This window comes from Pongo pygmaeus, chromosome 9 (genome assembly GCF_028885625.2).
Source record: "Pongo pygmaeus isolate AG05252 chromosome 9, NHGRI_mPonPyg2-v2.0_pri, whole genome shotgun sequence".
In the NCBI taxonomy this organism is placed as follows: Eukaryota; Metazoa; Chordata; class Mammalia; order Primates; family Hominidae; genus Pongo; species Pongo pygmaeus.
The window spans coordinates 74,744,007-74,763,223 of NC_072382.2; the positions used below are offsets into that span (position 1 = coordinate 74,744,007).

Sequence of the window (19,217 nt, forward strand, 5' to 3'; positions counted from 1 at the left end):
AATAGAGATTTTAATGTCATACTGATGCCTTGAATGAATGACTGGAACCTAGGCTTTGTTTTTGTTTAGAGACAGGGTCTCACTTTGTCACCCAGGCTAGAGTGCAATGGTGCAATCATAGTTTACTAAATCCTTGAACTCCTGGGCTCAAGTGATTCTCTTCACTCAGCGTCATGAGCAGCGGGGATTACAGGTGTACAACACCATGCTCAGCTATTTTTTTTTTTTTTTTTTTGAGACAGAGTCTCACTCTGTCGCCCAGGCTGGAGTGCAGTGGCGCGATCTCGGCTCACTGCAAGCTCCACCTCCCGGGTTTACGCCATTCTCCTGCCTCAGCCTCCTGAGTAGCTGGGACTACAGGTGCCCACAACCACGCCTGCCTAATTTTTTGTATTTTTAGTAGAGACGGGGTTTCACCGTGTTAGCCAGGATGGTCTCCATCTCCTGACCTCGTGATCTGGATCCGCCCACCTCAGCCTCCCAAAGTGTTGGGATTACAGGTGTGAGCCACTGCACCTGGCCTTTTTTTTTTTTTTTTTTTTTTTTTGAGACAGAGTCTTGCTTTGTCACCCAGGCTGGAGTGCAGTGGCCCGATCTCAGCTCACTGCAAGCTCTGCCTCCCGGGTTCACGCCATTCTTCTGCCTTAGCCTCCGGAGTAGCTGGGGCTATGGCGCCCGCCACCACACCCGGCTAATTTTTTGTATTTTTAGTAGAGATGGGGTTTCACCGTGTTAGCCAGGATGGTCTCGATCTCCTGACCTTGTGATCCTCCCACCTCGGCCTCCCAAAGTGCTGGGATTACAGGCGTGAGCCACTGCGCCTGGCAGCTCAGCTAATTTTTTTATTTTTAGTAGAGATGGGGTCTTGCTTTGTAGCCCAGGCTATCTCGAACTCCTGGCTTCAAGCAGTCCTCCCACCTTGGCCTCCCAAAGTTCTGGGATTACAGATATGAGCCACCACTCCTGGATGAAACCTAGATTAGTTGTACCCCTCCTAAGATCCCACTGCCTTTTCTTTTCTTTTTTTGAGACAGGGTCTCACTTTGTTGCCCAGGCTGTAGTGCAGTAGCACAGTCTTGGTTCATTGCAGCCCCGATCTCCCGGGCTCAGGTGATTCTCTCACCTCAGCCTCCTGAGTTGCTGGGACTACAGGCACCTGCCACCACGCCCGGCTAATTTTTGTATTTTTTGTAGAGACAGGGTTTCGCCATTTTGCCCAGGCTGGTCTGGAACTTCTGGGCTCAAGCAATTCTGCCTGCCTCGGCCTCCCAAAGTGCTGGGATTACAGGCGTGTGCCACCATGCCTGGCCCGCTGCTTTTTCTTTTCTGAGTATTTTACATCTCCCTAATATGATAATCTTGGTTTTCCTCATCTGTGAAATGCAGGATGAAAACCTTTCCTGGCTTTCCTATGTGTCAGACCTTTCCTTCTTTGTAACCCATACAGCCCATTATACTGATCTAACATAGGATAATAAATAATTTGCGCATCTGCTTTCCTCATTAGAAGTTTTGTGGGTATGCAACTATATATATGTATTTTTTAATTTTGTTTTGAGACAGGGTCTCACTCTGTCACCCAGGGAGGAGTGCAGTGGAGTGATCTCAGTTCACTGCAACCTCCACCTCCTGGGCTCAAGTGATTCTCTCACCTTAGCCTCCTGAGTAGCTGGGATTACAGGCACGTGCCACCATGCCTGGCTAATTTTTTGTATTTTTGTAGAGATGGGGTTTTGCCATGTTGCCCAAGCTGGTCTCAAACTCCTGGACTCAAGTGATCCGCCCGCCTCGGCCTCCCAAAGTGCTAGGATAACAGGCGTGAGCCACCGTGCCAGGTTGCAACTGTATTCTTGTCTATATGCACCCACCCTATAGTGTATTTGGCCTAAAGTAGGTACCTGGTAAATGTCAAATGAATAAGTGAACAAACAAATGTTGGTATTACATGGTAAGTACATGGTAGAGCTGGGACTAGAACTTCTAACTCTTAATTCAGTGCTCTTTCCTTGGGGCCCTAAGAAGTTTCTGGCTGCAGATAATCTCAAATTTTATTTTATTTTTGAGACAGGGTCTCACTATGTTGCCCAGGCTGGTTTTTAACTTCTGAGCTCAAGTGATCCTCCCACCTCAGCCTTCTGGGTTGCTGGGATAACAGACATGCCCTTCTGTGCCTAACTTCACCTCAAATTTTAGATGAGTGAGAAGCCCAGCTTTGCTAGAATAAAACTGGATAGAGCCAGTACCTCTTTGGGTCAACAAAAGGAGTTCAGCAGGGTGGAACCAGATAAGGCATTCATGCTGATATTTATCAGATCAGTGTATTGATGATCACGATGGCAGGATGGTATCTAGGAAAGTTAGAATGCACCAAGGAAATGAGTATCGAATCACCTGGAGTTATTTTGCACAGAAAATGAATGGCTCTGGAGTGTCATGCTCAGGTTAGATGCCACTCACTCTGAGATCACCTCTATTTTCTCAGAGATTACCTTACCCCTGAACCACAAGGGTATGGTTAGGGGAGACTCTGTGATCACTAATGGTGTGCCAAGTTATGTCTAATATGTCAGCCCAGAAGGAACATCCTTGGGAACTGATCTCAGAGATAAGATGTTTTCACATTTCAGCATTTGAAGGCTAAAGTGGAACAGAGTTCATATGAACAAAATGTCCTCCAAATACATTCAATAGACAAGAATTAGGAGGACATTAAAAGACATAAACTAGTAGTACACACATTTTAGAGTACCTAGAAGGGCAGGAAGTCCAAAAGCTCAGAATAATCAAGAAGTTGGCTATTTCCTGGTCACCACTAGACCACAGGCCCTGGAGGAGCTTTTCTATTTTGTTAATGGTTTTATCTTCAGCACCTGTCACACCCGGAGGTACATATTGTTTCACAAATGAGGAACCAAACAATTACCACCACCGTTATCATCATTGTTACCAATTTGACCATTAATAATGCAACTTGTACTTGTTAGCCCTTTTCATGTGTTATCTAATTTAATCATGTCAACAAGTCTATGAAGTAAATATTTTTATAAACTCTTCAGAGATAAGGAAATGAGGTTTAGAGGGATTTACTAATTTGATCAGCAGATATTTATTGGGCACTTGCTGTGTGCCAGAGTGTATGCTAGATGCTGGGATGTAGCAGGTTCCGGTCTTCATGGTGCTTATGTATTTATTTATTTTGAGATGGAGTTTTGCTCTTGTTGCCCAGGCTGGAGTGCAATGGCGCAGTCTCTGCCTCCCGGGTTCAAGTGATTCTCCTGCCTCAGCCTCCTGAGTAGCTGGGATAACAGGCATGCACTACCACGCCCGTCTAATTTTGTATTTTTAGTAGAGATGGGGTTTCTCCATGTTGGTCAGGCTAGTCTTGAACTCCCGACCTCAGGTGATCTGCCCGCCTTGGCCTCCCAAAGTGCTGGGATTATAGGCGTGAGCCACTGCGCCCGGCCATGGTGCTTATTAACAGATGGACTAATTAAACTTATAACTACTTAACTGACTATGATAAATGCTGCAAATGAAAGATTCAGGGTGCTATATCACTGTGTAACAGAAGGATCCAAGCAAGTCTGAGCAGTCAAAAAAGTTTTCTTGAGGATGTTGCATGACTACTAAGATTTAAAGAGTAGGTAGGATTGAGAGAAAATATATTCCAGATAAGGAGAAGAACATGTGTAAAGGTCCTGAAATGAGAACACACTTGGAGTTCCAGAGGAACTCCTAGAGGAAGTTGGGAGGGAGAGAAGCACTGGGGTGTAGATTAAGGGAGAGTATGCAGAGAAGTAGTATGGGAGTGAGAATTGAGGTAAGGGATTGGATTTATATTTAGGCATGGTGGCTCATGCCTATAATCCCAACACTTTGGAAAGCTGCAGTGGGTGGATTGCTTGAGCTCAGGATTTTGAGACCAGCCTGGGCAACATGGCGAAACCTTGTTTCGACAAAAAATACAAAAATTAGCCAGGTGTGGTGGCATGCTCCTGTAGTCCCAGCTACTTGGGAGGCTGAGGTGGGAGGATCAGTTGAGCCTGGGAGGCCAAGGCTGCAGCGAGCTCTGTGGTCACCCCACAGCACTCCAGCCTGGGTAACAGAGTGAGACCCTGTATCTATCTATCTATCTTTCTATCTATCTGTCTGTCTATCTATCTATCTATCTATCTATCTATCTATCTCTAAATAAATAAATAAAATAAATCAAGGCCGGGCACAGTGGCTCACGCCTGTACTCCCAGCACTTTGGGAGGCTGAGGCAGCGGGATCTCCTGAGGTTGGGAATTTGAGACCAGCCCGACCAACATGGAGAAACCTCATCTCTACTAAAAATACAAAATCAGCTGGGCGTGGTGGCGCATGTGTGTAAGGCTGAGGGAGGAGAATCACTTGAATGCGGGAGGAGGAGGTTGCGGTGAGCCAAGATCGTGCTATTGCACTCCAGCCTGGGCAACAAGAGTGAAACTCCATCTCTGGAAAAAAAAAAAAAAATTAATCAAATCAGGTCGGACAAACAAACAAACATTTTAGATGGTGACCACGAGATTGTAAAATCAGGTTAAGTTCGAGAGAATCTAGTTAAGGAATTGAGTTTAATGGAGCTCAGCTCTGGCTTAGAACTATCATCCAGCACTTGTGTTATGAGGGCAAGTATTTACTAATTTTCTTTCTTTTTTTTTTTGAGATGGAGTCTTGCTCTGTTGCCCAGGCTGGAGTGCAGTGGCATGATCTCGGCTCACCGCAACCTCCGCCTCCCGGGTTCAAGCGATTCTCCTGCCTTGACCTCCCGAGTAGCTGGGATAACAGGCATGCACCACCATGCCTGGCTAATTTTTTTTTTTTTTTTTTTTTTTTTTAAGACGGAGTCTCGCTCCGTCGCCCAGGCCGGAGTGCAATAGTGTGACCTCAGCTCACTGAAACCTCCGCCTTCTGGGTTCAAGCAATTCTCCTGCCTCAGCCTCCCGAGTAGCTGGGACTACAGGCACCCACCACCACACCTGGCTAATTTTTTTGTATTTTTTTAGCAGAGACAGGGTCTCACCGTGTTGCCCAGGCTGGTTTTGAACTCCTGAGCTCAGCCAGTCCGCCCGCCTCGGCCTTCCAAAGTGCTAGGATTACAGGTGTGAGCCACCGCACTTGGCCTCATGCCCGGCTAATTTTTGTGTTTTTAGTAGAGACAGGGTTTCACCACGTTGGCTAGGCTGGTCTCGAACACCTGGCCTTAGGTGATCCACCTGCCTCCGCCTCCCAAAGTGCTGGGATTATAGGCGTGAACCACTGCACCTGGACTTCATCTCTGAATTTTTTTTTTTAAAGTATAACAGCAGGATCCAAGCAAGTCTGAGCAGTCATAAAAGTTTTCTTGTGACTCATTTTAATAATTAAAAAATATAATTCATTTATTATAATATTCACTCCTTTTTTTTTTTTTTTTTTTTTTTTGAGACCGAGTCTCTGTCACCCAGGCTGGAGTACAGTGGCGCAATCTCTGCTCACTGCAAGCCCCATCTCCCGGGTTCATGCCATTCTCTTGCCTCAGCCTCCCCAGTAGCTGGGACTGCAGGCACCCACCACCATGCCCAGCTAATTTTTTTTTTTTTTAGTAGAGATGGGGTTTCACTGTGTTAGCCAGGATGGTCTCAATCTCCTGACCTCGTGATCCACCCGCCTCGGCCTCCCAAAGTGCCGGGATTATAGACTTGAGCCACCGCACCCGGCCTATTCACTTTTAAAGTAGATAATTTAATAGTTTTTAGTATAGTCACAAAGTTGTATAACTGTTACCACTATTTAATTCCTGAACATTTTTACCATCCCAAAAGGAAACTCCTTACCCATAAGTAGTCACTCCACATACCGCCATCTCCCAGCCCTTAGCACCCACTAATCATCTTTTCATCCTATGATTTGTCTATTCTAGTCATTTCATATAAATGAAATCGTGTAATATTGATGGCAGCAGTGGGCCATCTGGATTGGCCACTGCCATCACTCTGGCTGCAGCAGGGAGGCGTGGCCAGAGCCATTCAGAGCCAGGGACAAGTGGGAGCCCTGCCACTTCCGAGTTGGGGCGGTGCCCAAGTCATGGCTGTGGATCTAGGCCTCCTGCTCCACGGAGCAAGCAGGAGCCCCGCTCTTCTGAACGCAGTTACAGCCGCCCAAACTGTGACTGCGGACCCAGACATCTGTGCACTCTTGTGGGGCCCAGGAAGGCTGCCCCAGTCCTCGCAGGCTCAGAGGTGTCTGCTCCCGCTGCCTGGCTTCTCCCTGCTGTCGGCACCAGCTCTGATCTTGGAGCAAAGCTGGGGCCAAGCCCAGATACTGTCGCAGCCTGGCCAGGTGTACACACATTCGGGGCAGTGCTGACACGCCAGCCTCTTGCCTCCTTGACCCCCTCTGGACTTTGGGCACCAACAAGCATAGGAGGGAAGCCAAAGCGGGGCTGAAGGCAGCTCAGCAGTGGCCTGCCCATGCCCCTTGGCACCTACAGGGCACTATGAATGGCAGTGGGAGGCAGACAGCTTCCTGGGCAGAAGGGGGCAGGTTCCCAGTGAGGCCCCACCTTCAGGCCAGGGAGTGCCTGAAGTCTGGGGCTGGGCTGCCAGTCCCGTGGACAGGAGTGGGAACTTAACAGTACCTTTTCCAGGCCTGCCCATGGCCACCCATGGACAAATCAACATGTACTTCCTTCCCTCTGAGGCTCATAAAAACTTTGGATCTGGGTGTAGTGGCTCATGCCTGTAATCCCAGCACTTTGGGAGGCTAAGGCAGGCAGATCACCTGAGGTCAGGAGTTTGAGACCAACCTGGCCAACATGGTGAGACCCCATCTCTACTAAAAATACAAAAAAATTAGCCGAGCACGCTCGGTGGTAGGTGCCTATAATGCCAGCTACTTAGGAGGTCGAGGCAGGAGAATCCCTTGAACCCAGGAGACAGAGGTTGCAGTGAGATCACGCCATTGCACTTCAGCCTGGGTGAAAAGAGTGAGACTGTCTCAAAAAAAAGCAAACAAACCAACCTTGGGCTCAGCCAGAGCTGAGCAGACATCGGGACAACCGGCTGCAGAGAGGAGCTATCCACTCTAGAGCCTTCTCTGCTGAGAGCTGGGAAGACATTCAGACGACCTGCCTGCAGAGAGGAGCTGCCCACTCCAAGGGCCTCCTCTGAGCTATTCTGCCACTCAGTAAAGCTCTTCTTTGTCTTGCTCACCCTCCGCTTGTATGCATACCCCATTTGTTCTGGTTGCAGGACAAGAACTTGGGACCCGTTTAATGGCAGGGCTAAAAGAGCTGCAACAGAAACAGGGCTGAGATGTGCCCCTTTTTCACCAGGTTGTGGGTGAAGAGAAGGAAAGAAGGGCTGCAGCCCTTCAGGGAGCCCAGACCTGGGAGCTCCCTGAGCCAGGGCTGTGACTCCCTCCTTGGAGCCCTGTGGTTGCTGGCATCTCCAAGCTTCTGAGTGCCACATGTTCCCCAGTGCCAGCTGTGAAAGCTGCTTGCGGTGCACCTGGTTCGGCCTTGTAGAGAGCCAGTGCCTGTGCCAGCACCTGGAGCTGCCTGCCCTGCTGCAGCAGCCAGCATGTCTGACTGTGCACGTTGGCCAGACCCCATGCTCACTCACATACGCCTCACCGGCCCATGCCTGACTTGCCCTTGGCAGGCGTGGGACCCAGGCTGGTAGCGTGAGCGGAGGACAGCCTGCCAAGACAAATGGGTGAAACAAGCCCAGTGGACCAGAGCAAAACTCGGGCAAAGATGCTACCAGCCACAGATTTTTCCGGCCAGAAAAATGACACTCCAAAAATCCCGTAACAATATGTGAGGCCAGCTGACTTTCCAAGGATTGTACAGCTAGTAAAATGGAAGTGCTGATATTCAAACACAAATTCGTGTTTGGGTTTGGATATAAAACTTGTGCTCCTAACAGCCATAAGGACCCAATCCAAAGGCAGACTTTGATAGTCAACATAAATATGTTTAGAAGGTTATGGCTAAAGGAAAGACTGGAAACAAAAACAATTTTTTTTTTTTTTTTTGAGACAGAGTCTCGCTCTGTCGCCCTGGAGTGCAGTGGCACAATCTCGGCTCACTGCAACCTCCACCTCCTGGGTTCAAGTGATTCTCCTGCCTCAGTCTCCTGAGTACCTGGGATTACAGGCGCCCACCACTGTGCCTTGCTAATTTTTGTATTTTTACAAAATACAAAATACAGCCTGTTGGCCAGGCTGGTTTCGAACTCCTGACCTCAGGTGATCTGCTCACCTTAGCCTCCCAAAGTGCTGGGATTACACGCGTGAGCCACCTCGCCCGGCCAACAAAAACAACTTTTAAAAGAACTTGAGAAAACCTGGAGGCAGTGATTATTGCCTTCAGATACTTGAAGGGTTTGACTTCTTGTATGAAAAACAAGAACTGAACTTAGTTTGTATGATGTCAGAGTGGGGAACTAGGCACAAACCATAGAAGTTACAGGGAAATGGGTTTGGGCTTTCTATGTGGGAGAACATTCAGATAGTTATCAGTGTCTGAAAATGTTTCAGTTTTGACCAGGGAGGTATTTAAGTAGCAGATGGATCATTATAGACAGAGAGGCTAGTATTGGTTGTGTATGTGGGAAAGGTAATGGTGAGGCTGGATGCGGTGGCTCACACCTGTAATCCCAGCACTTTGGGAGGCCGAGGTGGGCGGATCACGAGGTCAGGAGTTTGAGACCAGCCTGGCCAACATAGTGAAATCACATCTCTACTAAAAATACAAAAAATTATCCGGGCTTGGTGACGGGCACCTGTAATCCCAGCTACTCAGGAAGCTGAGGCAGGAGAATCGCTTGAACCTGAGAGGCGGAGGTTGTAGTGAGCTGAGATCGCGCCATTGCACTCCAGCCCTGGCAACAGTGCAAGACTCCGTCTCAAGAAAAAAAAAAAAAAAAAGGAAGGTAGTGGTGGGCACTGAGAGTGGAAAGCCAGTGAGGAGAATTTGAAGCTTCTGATAAATGAACTTAGGCAGGGACTAGGCTTTTCCAGGATGCCTAAGATGAGAGTAAACTCCTTGCAAGCTTTGGAATGTAGAGCCTGGGCAACATGGCAAAACCCCATCTCTACAAAGAAAAAATTAGCCGAGTGTAGTGGCGCACATCTGTAGTCCCAGCTACTTGGGAGGGTGAGGCAGGAGGATGGCTTAAGTCTAGGAGGTCGAGGTTGCAGTGAGCCATAATGATGCCACTTCGCCCCAGCCTGGGTGACAGAGCAAGACCTTGTCTCAAAAACAAAAGAACTGGAATATAGATCAAGGTGTTGTTCATCTCAGGGAAGAACATAAGAGCTGTCATGTAATAGCCGACTTGCTTTGCAACAGGAGTATAGGATATAGTATATAGTAGTAGAGAGAGCTCTGATTGTGGGGTCAGCTAGAACATGACTTATTCGTTGTGTGCATTAGGCATGTTAATTCGCTTTTCTGAGCTTTGATTTCCTCTCTATAAAATGCGGTAGAAATATCTACTTCACAGGAGTGGAATCATAGACACTGGAGACTTGGAAGGGTGGGAAGGTAGGAGGGGGATGAGAGATGAGAAATTACTTAATGGGTACAGTGTTCATCATTTGAGTAATAGTTACACTAAAAACCCAGATTTCACCAATAAGCAATGTATCCATTTAACAAAATGGCACCTGTACTCCCTAAATCTATATAAAAGAAAATACGAAGAACTGCGCCTCACAGAATGGTTGTGAGGATTAAAGGAGATGGTGTTTGGCATATAGCAGGTGCTCAGTAAATGGTAGGATTATTGAATGGCTATTATCATTAGCTATGAACTTCATGGCTATTATCATTAGTTATGAACTTCATTAGTATAAGTTGGTATCAGTTTTTTGAGAGGTAGCGTGGAAGGATAGAAGGGATGGACTTTGGATTCAGGCAGACCTGGGTTTGAATTTCTCTTACCAAACCTATAACTTTGGGCAATTTACATAAACTTTTTTTTCCTGTGTAAAATAGAGCCAGTTATCTCAATAATGCCCCATCAGAGAGGGTTGCTGTAACGATTAATTGAAATAATATGGGCCAGGCCTGGTGGCTCACTCCTGTAATCCCAGCACTTTGGGAGGCCAAGGCAGGAAGATTGCTTGAGGCCAGGAGTTCGAGACAGCATGGGCAATATAGTAAGATCCGGTCTCTTAAAAAAAAAATTAAAAAAACCAATAGTATGCGTAAATTGCCTAGCAAATAGGATGTACTCAATAAATGGTAGTAACAATGCTATTTTAAATAATATTTATTAATACACAAATATATTCTGTTACTTTCATGAAACAGCTCTCAGTTGCTTGCATCAAAGACCCCTGACCCACTGCTCTCACCACCCACCCCAGACTCTGATGTCTTAAGCTACTCACATGCTGTAGATTTTGCCCTGTGACTTCAGTTTTTTGGTAGTTGTGCAGTCCTTGCTTGGTTCCTGGCTCATGGGAGTATTTTTGTTACCCACTGCAGCATCTGTGTCCTCATTCATTCATTCGCTGGCGTCACCATCCTCCTCTTCCACTTGCAGGGCCAGAGCTGCTCTTCATTTGCTGATGGGGAGGAGAGGGTAATTGTAGATACAGTCCCAAAATAGATTACTTTTGTCCAGATGAATAATGCCAAGTATTGCAGGGGAGAGGAAGCACATTTCCCAGAGCTGGCAGGGAGAGTTCATACCACAATTTGAATGTCTTCCAGAAAGTTGTCAACTCTTTTTTCTTTCTTTCTTTTTTTTTTTTTGAGACGGAGTTTCACTCTTGTTACCCAGGCTGGAGTGCAATGGCATGATCTCGGCTCACAGCAACCTCTGCCTCCTGGGTTCAAGCCATTCTCCTGCCTCAGCCTCCGGAGTAGCTGGGATTACAGGCATGCGCCACCATGCCCGGCTAATTTTGTGTTTTTAGTAGAGACGGGGTTTCTCCATGTTGGTCAGGCTGGTCTTGAACTCTGGACCTCAGGTGATCCGCCCACCTCGGCCTCCCAAAGTGCTGGGATTACAGGCGTGAGCCACCGCACCCGGCCGAAAGTTGTCAACTCTTAAGCCTGGCTTTTAGATAATTAAAACCTTGGTTATTGTAGAGACTCAGAAATCTGAACAATTAAAATGAGAAAGCAGTCTCATTTTTATCTTTTTTTTCCCATCCAGTCCCTCTTCTGTATGAAGTGACCCATTTAAAAATATATTCTGTTCACTCTCATTTCTATTCTGTTTGTCATGGTTAATAGATCCCAGCCCTGGAGGGACTTTAGAGTCATCTGATCTAACTTCAAGGTACATGTACATGGCTAGTGGTTGGGGGAGCTGGCCTGACCTCTCCTGGGACCCCATTTGCCTACTCTGTCTTTTATGCTGACCAATATTAGGTTAAGTGTATTGCACACATACTTTACAAAGTCTTTTAGTACCTGATTCAATTGTGCTTCTGGGATCATCTGCACATTTTGTCCTTCTGTCTATTCACATCCTTCCCAATCTTCATGGTCTTACATCCTCTGGGAGACTTTTCCTAAGTTTAATCTTTCCCCCTCCTAATTTCCTAAGCACTAACATCTTCTTTTATGTGAGAAAAGGTGTAGAATAGTGGGGAAATTATGGATTTTGGTGTCAGAGAAACCCAAGACCCTATGCTAGCTTCGATAGTAGTTGTGTGACTTTGGGTAGGTTACTTAATCTGTTTCCTCAACTGTAAAGTGGGGATAATAATGCTTATCTTGTAAAGGTATTATGATTTAGACACATGGTAGGTGCTCAACAAAGTAGATGTCGGTGCTTAATATATGGTAGCAATGATTATCATTTACTCACTTCTTTCTAATCATTTATTCATCAGAACAAACCTTGATTGTCTACAATGTGCCTGAGAGGAACGTGACATGACCCTTGCTCTGAGGATCTCTTGGTTTAGCATAGGGGTTCTTGGGTGATGATAAGAGTTTTGGTGAATCTCCTGAAGTAGTAGGCAAACTCTTTGTATATCCATGCTTATATGCATTTGTCTAGGAAGAGGGTTCATGACTGAGCAGATCCTCAGCAACGTCTATAACTCTGCAAAAGCTAAGGATTTCTCTTAGCCATCTCCCCCTGGATTTCCTGCCAGGTGTGCTTGTTGTTCACACCACCTATTTTGACTTCATACAATGCCTGCAATATTGCTTAGCTGTTTAATACAAATGTATGTCTGTGTCTCCAGCCATCCAAATGCCTGAAGGACAGAGATTGTGCATACATTTTTTGATAGCTTTATTGAAATATAGTTCACATAACCTACAATTCACCTATTTAAAGTGTGGAATTCAGTAGCTTTTATTATATTCATAGAATTGTACAACCATTACTACAATCAGTTTGAGAACATCATCCCCCAAAAAAACTCCATACCCCTTAGCAGTCATCCACGGCTCCCCAGCCCTTCCAGCCCCAGGCAGCCACTAATTGACTTCCTTTCTCCATAGATTTGGCTATTCTGGATATTTCACAGAAATAGAATCATGTAATATTTGGTCCTTTGTGACTGGTTTCTTTTATTTAGTATAATGTTTTCAAGATTCATCCCTGTAGTTACATTTTGTTTTTATATTCTCTTTAACATTCAGCATAGCAGTTGGCAGCATAGCAGTTGGCATATAAGCTTTTTTTTTCTTTTTTTTTTTTAACTAGAGACAGAGTCTCATTCTGTCACCCCAGGCCGGAGTGCAATGGCACAGTCACGGCTCGTTGCAGCCTCAGCCCTCTGGGTCCAAGTGATCCTCCTACCTCAGCCTCCTGAGTAGCTGGGATCACAGGTGTGCACGCCTGGCTAATTTTTTGTTTTGTAGAGAAAGGGTTTTCCTATGTTGGCCAGGCTGGTCTCAAAATCCTAGGCTCAAGTGATCTTCCTACTTTGGCCTCCCAAAATGCTTGGATTGTAGGCGTTAGCCACTACACCTGGCTTATAATAGATTTTTTAAAAATAAGCTTTATTTTAGAATAGTTTTAGATTTACAGAAAACTTGCAAAGACAGTACACAGAGTTCCTGTATATCCCAAGTTCCCCTATTACTATTATTTTTACATTAGTGTGATTTATTTATTTATTTTTTGAGACAAAGTCTTGCTCTGTTGCCCAGACTGGAATGCAGTGGTATGATCTCTGCTCACTGCAACCTCTGCCTCCTGGATTCAAGCGATTCCTGCCTCAGCCTCCTCCCAAGTAGCTGGGATTACAGGCACGCACCACCACCCCTGGCTAATTTTTGTATTTTTAGGAGAGACAGGGTTTCACCATGTTGGCCAGGCTGGTCTTGAACTCCTGGCCTCAAGTGATCTGCCTGCCTCAGCCTCCTGAAGTATTGGGATTACAGGCGTGAGCCCCCACACCCGGCCTAGTGTGATTTTTTTTTTTTTTTTATAATTAATGAGCCAATATTGGTATATTATATTAGCTAATGTCCATACTTTATTCAGATTTCCTTACTTTTTCTCTAGTGTCCTTTTTCTGTTGCAGATCCCATTCAGGATATTATATTTTATTTAGTTGTCGTCTTTTCCGTAGGCTCCTCTTGACTGATAGTTGCTCAGATTTTCCTTGTTTTTGCATACTAGACTTTTCATACATCCATGTTGAAAGAATTAAAATTGTTATCGATAGTGGGCAGGATTTTCTCTTTATGTTATGGGACCTTAAGAACAGACTTTTTTTGTTTCTTTTCTGTAAAACAAACAAACAAAAGAACAGACGTTTGTTTGGAAGACTGAGGCAAGGGAATTGCTTGAGTCCAGGAGATCGAGGCTGCAGTTGCTATCATTATATCTGTTTTTTTTTGTTCTTACCTCCATTGTGAAGTATCATTATCACTGTCATTTTTTAATTTTATTTTTATTTTAAAATTTTTTTTTGAGACAGAGTCTTGCTCTGTTGCCCAGGCTAGAGTGCAGTGGCGAGATCTCGGCTCGCTGCAACCTCCGCCTCCTGGGTTCAAGGGATTCTCCTGCCTCAGCCTCCTGAGTAGCTGGGATTACAGATGCCCACCACCATGCCTGGTTAATTATTGTATTTTTAGTAGAGACGTGGTTTCACAATCTTGGCCAGGCTGGTCTCGAACTCCTCACCTCGTGATCCACCCACCTTGGCCTCCCAAAGTGCTGGGATTATAGGCGTGAGCTACCGCGCCCAGCCTATCACTGTTATTGAGAGAGACAGTGTACTGTAATAGAGGCATAGCTTTTGTAGTAAGTCAGTCCTCTTTTCTTTTTTGAGACAGAATCTCATTCTATGGCCCAGGCTGGAGTGCAGTGGCGCAATCTCTGCTCACTGCAACCTCCGCCTCCTGGGTTCAAGTGATTCTTCTGCCTCAGACTCCTGAGTAGCTGGGATTACAGGCATGCGCCACCACGCCCGGCTAATTTTTGTAATTTTAGTAGAGACAATACCATGTTGGTCAGGCTGGTCTTGAACTCCTGACCTCATGATCCGCCCGCCTCAGCCTCCCAAAGTGCTGGGATTACAGGCATAAGCCACCGCACCTGGCCATTAAGTCAGTCCTCTTAGCAGCTTATTAGGTATAATTTTTTGGAATATAACCTCTCTGAGTCTCAGTTGCTTTACTTGTGAAATTGTCTTGTAGTGTTTTCAGAATTAAAGAAGATTTAATAAAGCCCCTCTCATGATGCTGTGCATGGCAGATGCATAGTAATTATTGATTGATATTAGAAAAAAATAGGTTAAGTTGGAAATGGTAAACAGTGAAAAAGCAGTGTTGGGGGGGCACTTCTGTTTTTTGAGCATTTACTGTAGTGGGTGGAATGAGAATGATGACCTTGGTTTGTTTGCATGCTTGGTGTTAATTGTACGGTAGCTTCTTTGCTAGATAAGAGCCTTTTTGTCCTTTTTTGGTTTGTGTACTGTGGGTTTCTTGCCTCTCTGAGAAGACATACTTGGAGGTCTATAAATGCTTAAGATTGTCCTAACATGGCTGTTTTGCTGCAGGTGCTGTGCCTGAGGAACAATACCATTTTTAAGCAAGCCTTTTCTCTCTTAAGGTAAGGATATTAACAACAATAATTAAATATAGGTAACATTTGCCTTTGGCTTTATAGTTCACACAGCATTTTTTCATCATATTTACTTGCATGTCTATAAGCACATCATGCATCTCCCCTGCCACCTTGCTCCTTCCCCATTCTCAGTTAATAGCATCTCCATTCATCTAGTTGCTGAGGCCAAAATACTTGCAGTTAATCTTTGATGCTGTTAATTCGTTTTTTGTTTTTTTTTTTCTTTTTGCGATGGAGTTTCACTCTGTCACCCAGGCTGGAGTGCAGTGGCGTGATCTTGGCTAACTGCAACCTCTACCTCCCAGGTTCAAATGATTCTCCCGCCTCAGCCTCCCGAGTAGCTGGGGTTACATGTACCTGCCGTCGTGCCCAGCTAATTTTTGTATTTTTGTAGAGATGGGGTTTCACCACGTTGGCCAGAGTGGTCTTGAACTCCAGATCTCAGGTGATCTGCCTGCCTCGGCCTCCCAAATTGCTGGGATTACAGGTGTGGGCCCCCGCGTCCGGCCAGATGCTGTTAATTCTTCAGCAACACTTGTTGGCTTTACTTTTGAAATATAAACAGAACCATTTTTTTTTTTTAATTGAGACAGAGTCTACCTCTGTTGCCCAGGCTGGAGTGCAGTGGCATGATCACAGCTCACTGTAGCCTTGACCTCCCAGGCTCAAGTGATTCTTCTACCTCAGCCTCCCAAGTAGCTGGGACTACAGGCATGTACTAGCATGCCCCATTAGTTTTTGTATTTTTTGTAGAGACAGGGTTTTGCCATGTTGCCCAGGCTGGTCTTGAACTCTTGGGCTCAAGTGATCTGCCCAAAGTGCGGGGATTACAGGCATGAGCCACTGTGCCAGACCTAGAACAATTTCTTTCTCCAGTTTTTGCCTCATGCTTTCTGTTTTGCTAAACCACTAGGAGCCAGCTCCTTATTTTCTCATTGCCTTTACTACCATCACTTTGCCTCCCAAGTGGTCTCCCTAGTTTACCTTTGTCTTCTATTCTTCACAGTAAAGCAGAGTGATTTTTTTTTTTTAAGAGACCTAACATTATGAACATAAGAATGATTCTTTTAAAGCCAAGTTAGCTCACATCACTGCTTTGCTCCAAATTCTCCAGTGGTATCCCATCTTACTCAAAATAAAACCTGCAGTCTTTACCATGGCCTATAGGACCTTCCATAATCTGTATCCTCATTTTATACTACTTACTCAGCGTTAGCTGCGCTGTGGTTTCCTATTCCTTGATAATCTCAGCACCTTCCCACCCCAGGATCTGTGCATATTCTTTCCTCAGATATCCATATGGCTTGTCCTGTACTTTTTTCAGGTTTCTGTCCAAATGTCATCCCATCCAAGAGGCCTTCCCTGACTACTCTATGTAAAATATACACCCCTCCATCAATCTCTGTTCCCTTATACTTTGCTTAATTTTTCTTTATAGCAGATGTCACCATCTGACTCATTTTGTATATATAAAAATGTTTAACTGTCTTTCCTTGTCCCTTAAAAATAAGCATCATGGGGATATGGACTTTTAGTTTTGTTTACTGCCCTATTCCTAGGCCTAGAATGGTATCTGACACATAGTAGGCATTTAATAAATATTTGTTAAATGAATGAATTGACCTTCATAGTGACCTGGTAAAACAGATGATATTATCTCAATTTTATGTAAATAACGGGTCCAGAGAGTTTAATCTGTTGTTTTAATATGATGGAGCTAATTTGGGTTGAAATTAGCATTCAAATCCAAGTTGTCTTTTTTTTTAAACTTTTCTGCGTATAGAATGCAACCTCGCCATTGTTTTTCTTTTTTCTTTATTTTTTTGAGACAGAATCTCTTTCGCCCAGGCTGGAGTGCAGTGGCACTATCTCAGTTCACTGCAACCTCTACCCCCCAGGTTCAAGCAATCCTCCTGCCTCAGCCTCCTGAGTAGCTGGGGTTACAGGCGCCCACCACCATGTCTGGCTAATTTTTCTTTTTAGTAGAGATGGGGTTTCACTACGTTGACCTGGCTAGTTTCGAACTCCTGACCTCAAGTGATCCATGCTCCTCAGCCTTCCAAAGTGCTGGTATTACAGGCATGAGCCACCGTGCCCAGGCTCCCCATTGTTTTTCTCTAAGTCTGATGAAATATATTTGGTGGTTTATTTCTCTGTTCAGCAGCAAATATGCACCAAGTGTCTTTTGTGTGACAGCCACAGGATATAAAATAATGTATCGTATATCTTCCTGAACTACTCGGCACTCATGATCCTGGATGATTTCTTGAGTCCTTAACATTTATTGAGGGCTTTCTCCCTTTATTTCCCTTCCATCTTCTTATTTTTTTTTCTTAATCCCAAATGTGATAGTATCCCCTTCCATCTTCTTATTTTTTTTTCTTAATCCCAAATGTGATAGTATCCCCTTCCATCTTAATCTATTATCCCATCTTAATCAGTCAACTACTATTTGATAAGCACCTCCTATGGCACCATACTAGCTATTTTTCATTTTCTCTCATCTTCACAAAAAACACTACAAGACAAATATAAATATCATTTTACAAAAGAGGAAACTGCCTCAGAGTTTAAGATACATTTTCAGTCCCATGAGATTGTAGTATTATTATCTATTCTTTTTTTTTTTTTTTTTTGAAATGGAGTTTCGCTCTTGTCGCCCAGGCTGGAGTGCAGTGGCACGATCTTGGCTTACTGCAACCTCCGCCTCCCGAGCTCAGGTGATTCTCCTGCCTCAGCCTCCCAATTAGCTGGGATTACAGGTGCCCACCACCAAACCCAGGTAATTTTTTGTATTTTTGGTAGAGACGGGGTTTCGCCATATTGGGCAGGCTAGTCTTGAACTCTTGACCTCAGGTCATCTGGCCGCCTCGGCCTCCCAAAGTGCTGGGATTACAGGCATGAGCCGCTGTGCCCGGCCACTTCTTCGTTTTTTAAAACTCACCTCAAAATAGTTTCACCTCCCTAGTAGAAGTGACCATATTTTCCTTTGTGTCCTATTTAATTTTGTACATTTCTGTTCCGGATCAATACTATATTGTGGCTCACATTCATTTACCAGCACCTTTCCCAACTAGACCATGGATAGAGACATCTTACTTATATTTGCATTCTCAGGATGTGGCACTTTGGCACACATCAGGTGCCTATTAAAGTTTGTGGAGGGAAGAAAGGAAAGAAGGAGTAAGGAAACAGCATTGATGCATCTTTAGTGATAGAATATAAATTTTGCAAACTATGCAAATAAAATATGGGTTTCTAATTGTATTGAACATACTTTCTCCCTTCTTTTAGGTTTAGAACTTCAGGAGAGAAACCCCTCTGTTCTGTAGGTAAGCAGTTTTTACCTGATGTAGTTGGCCTGCTTTAAGTGACCCTTTAGCACTCTATAATAATTTTGCCTAGAAGGAAGCCTACCATATCTTTCAGAACAGTGGCCTGAACCAAACCCCACCCCTCCATGTGAGCATGGAATAGAACCATGGGTGAGAACATAAAGTAGTGGTTAAGAGCAAGAGCTCTACAGTAAGTTTGGATTCCAACTGTACTACGTATTTATTTGATCTTTGGCTACTTCTCTGTAGCTTGGTTTCCTCACCTTAAAAAATGAGCAGGCTGTGAGGGTGGGTATGGTGGCTCACGCCTATAATCCCAGCACTTTGGGAGGCCGAGGCGGGCGGATCACCTGAGGTCAGGAGTTCGAGACCAGCCTGGCCAACATGGTGAAACCCTGTCTCTACTAAAAATACAAAAAATTAGCTGGGCGTGGTGGCAGGCGCCTGTAATCCCAGCTACTCGGGAGGCTGAAGCAGGAGAATCACTTGAACTCGGGAGGCGGAGGTTGCAGTGAGCCGAGATTATGCCATTGCACTCCAGCCTGGGGGACAAGAGTGAGACTTCATCTCAAAAAAAAAAAAAAAAAATGAGGAGACTGTGCAGCATGGTGAGACCCTGTCTCTACAAAAATTTTTTAAAAAATTAACTGGGCGTGGTGGCACAGGCTTGTGATCCTACCTACTCCAGAGGCTAAGGCAGGAGGATCGCTTGAACCCAGGTTACAGTGAGCTATGAACGTGCCACTGCACTGCAGCCTGGGTGACAGAGCAAGATCCTGTCTCTTAAATTAAAAACATTAAAAAAAAAAAGAGG

General features: G+C 45.0%; 1 protein-coding gene across 2 annotated transcripts in view; it reads left to right on the top strand.

Moving 5' to 3' along the window:
• Positions 1-19,217, top strand: part of MRPL48 (mitochondrial ribosomal protein L48) — a 76,593-nt gene that overhangs the window by 1,990 nt on the left and 55,386 nt on the right. For both annotated transcript variants that reach the window (XM_054440911.2, XM_054440912.2), the window contains exons 2-3: positions 15,001-15,053; positions 18,363-18,400. In XM_054440911.2, the coding sequence (XP_054296886.2) occupies positions 15,001-15,053; positions 18,363-18,400 (91 nt within the window). The remainder of the gene's footprint in view (positions 1-15,000; positions 15,054-18,362; positions 18,401-19,217) is intronic.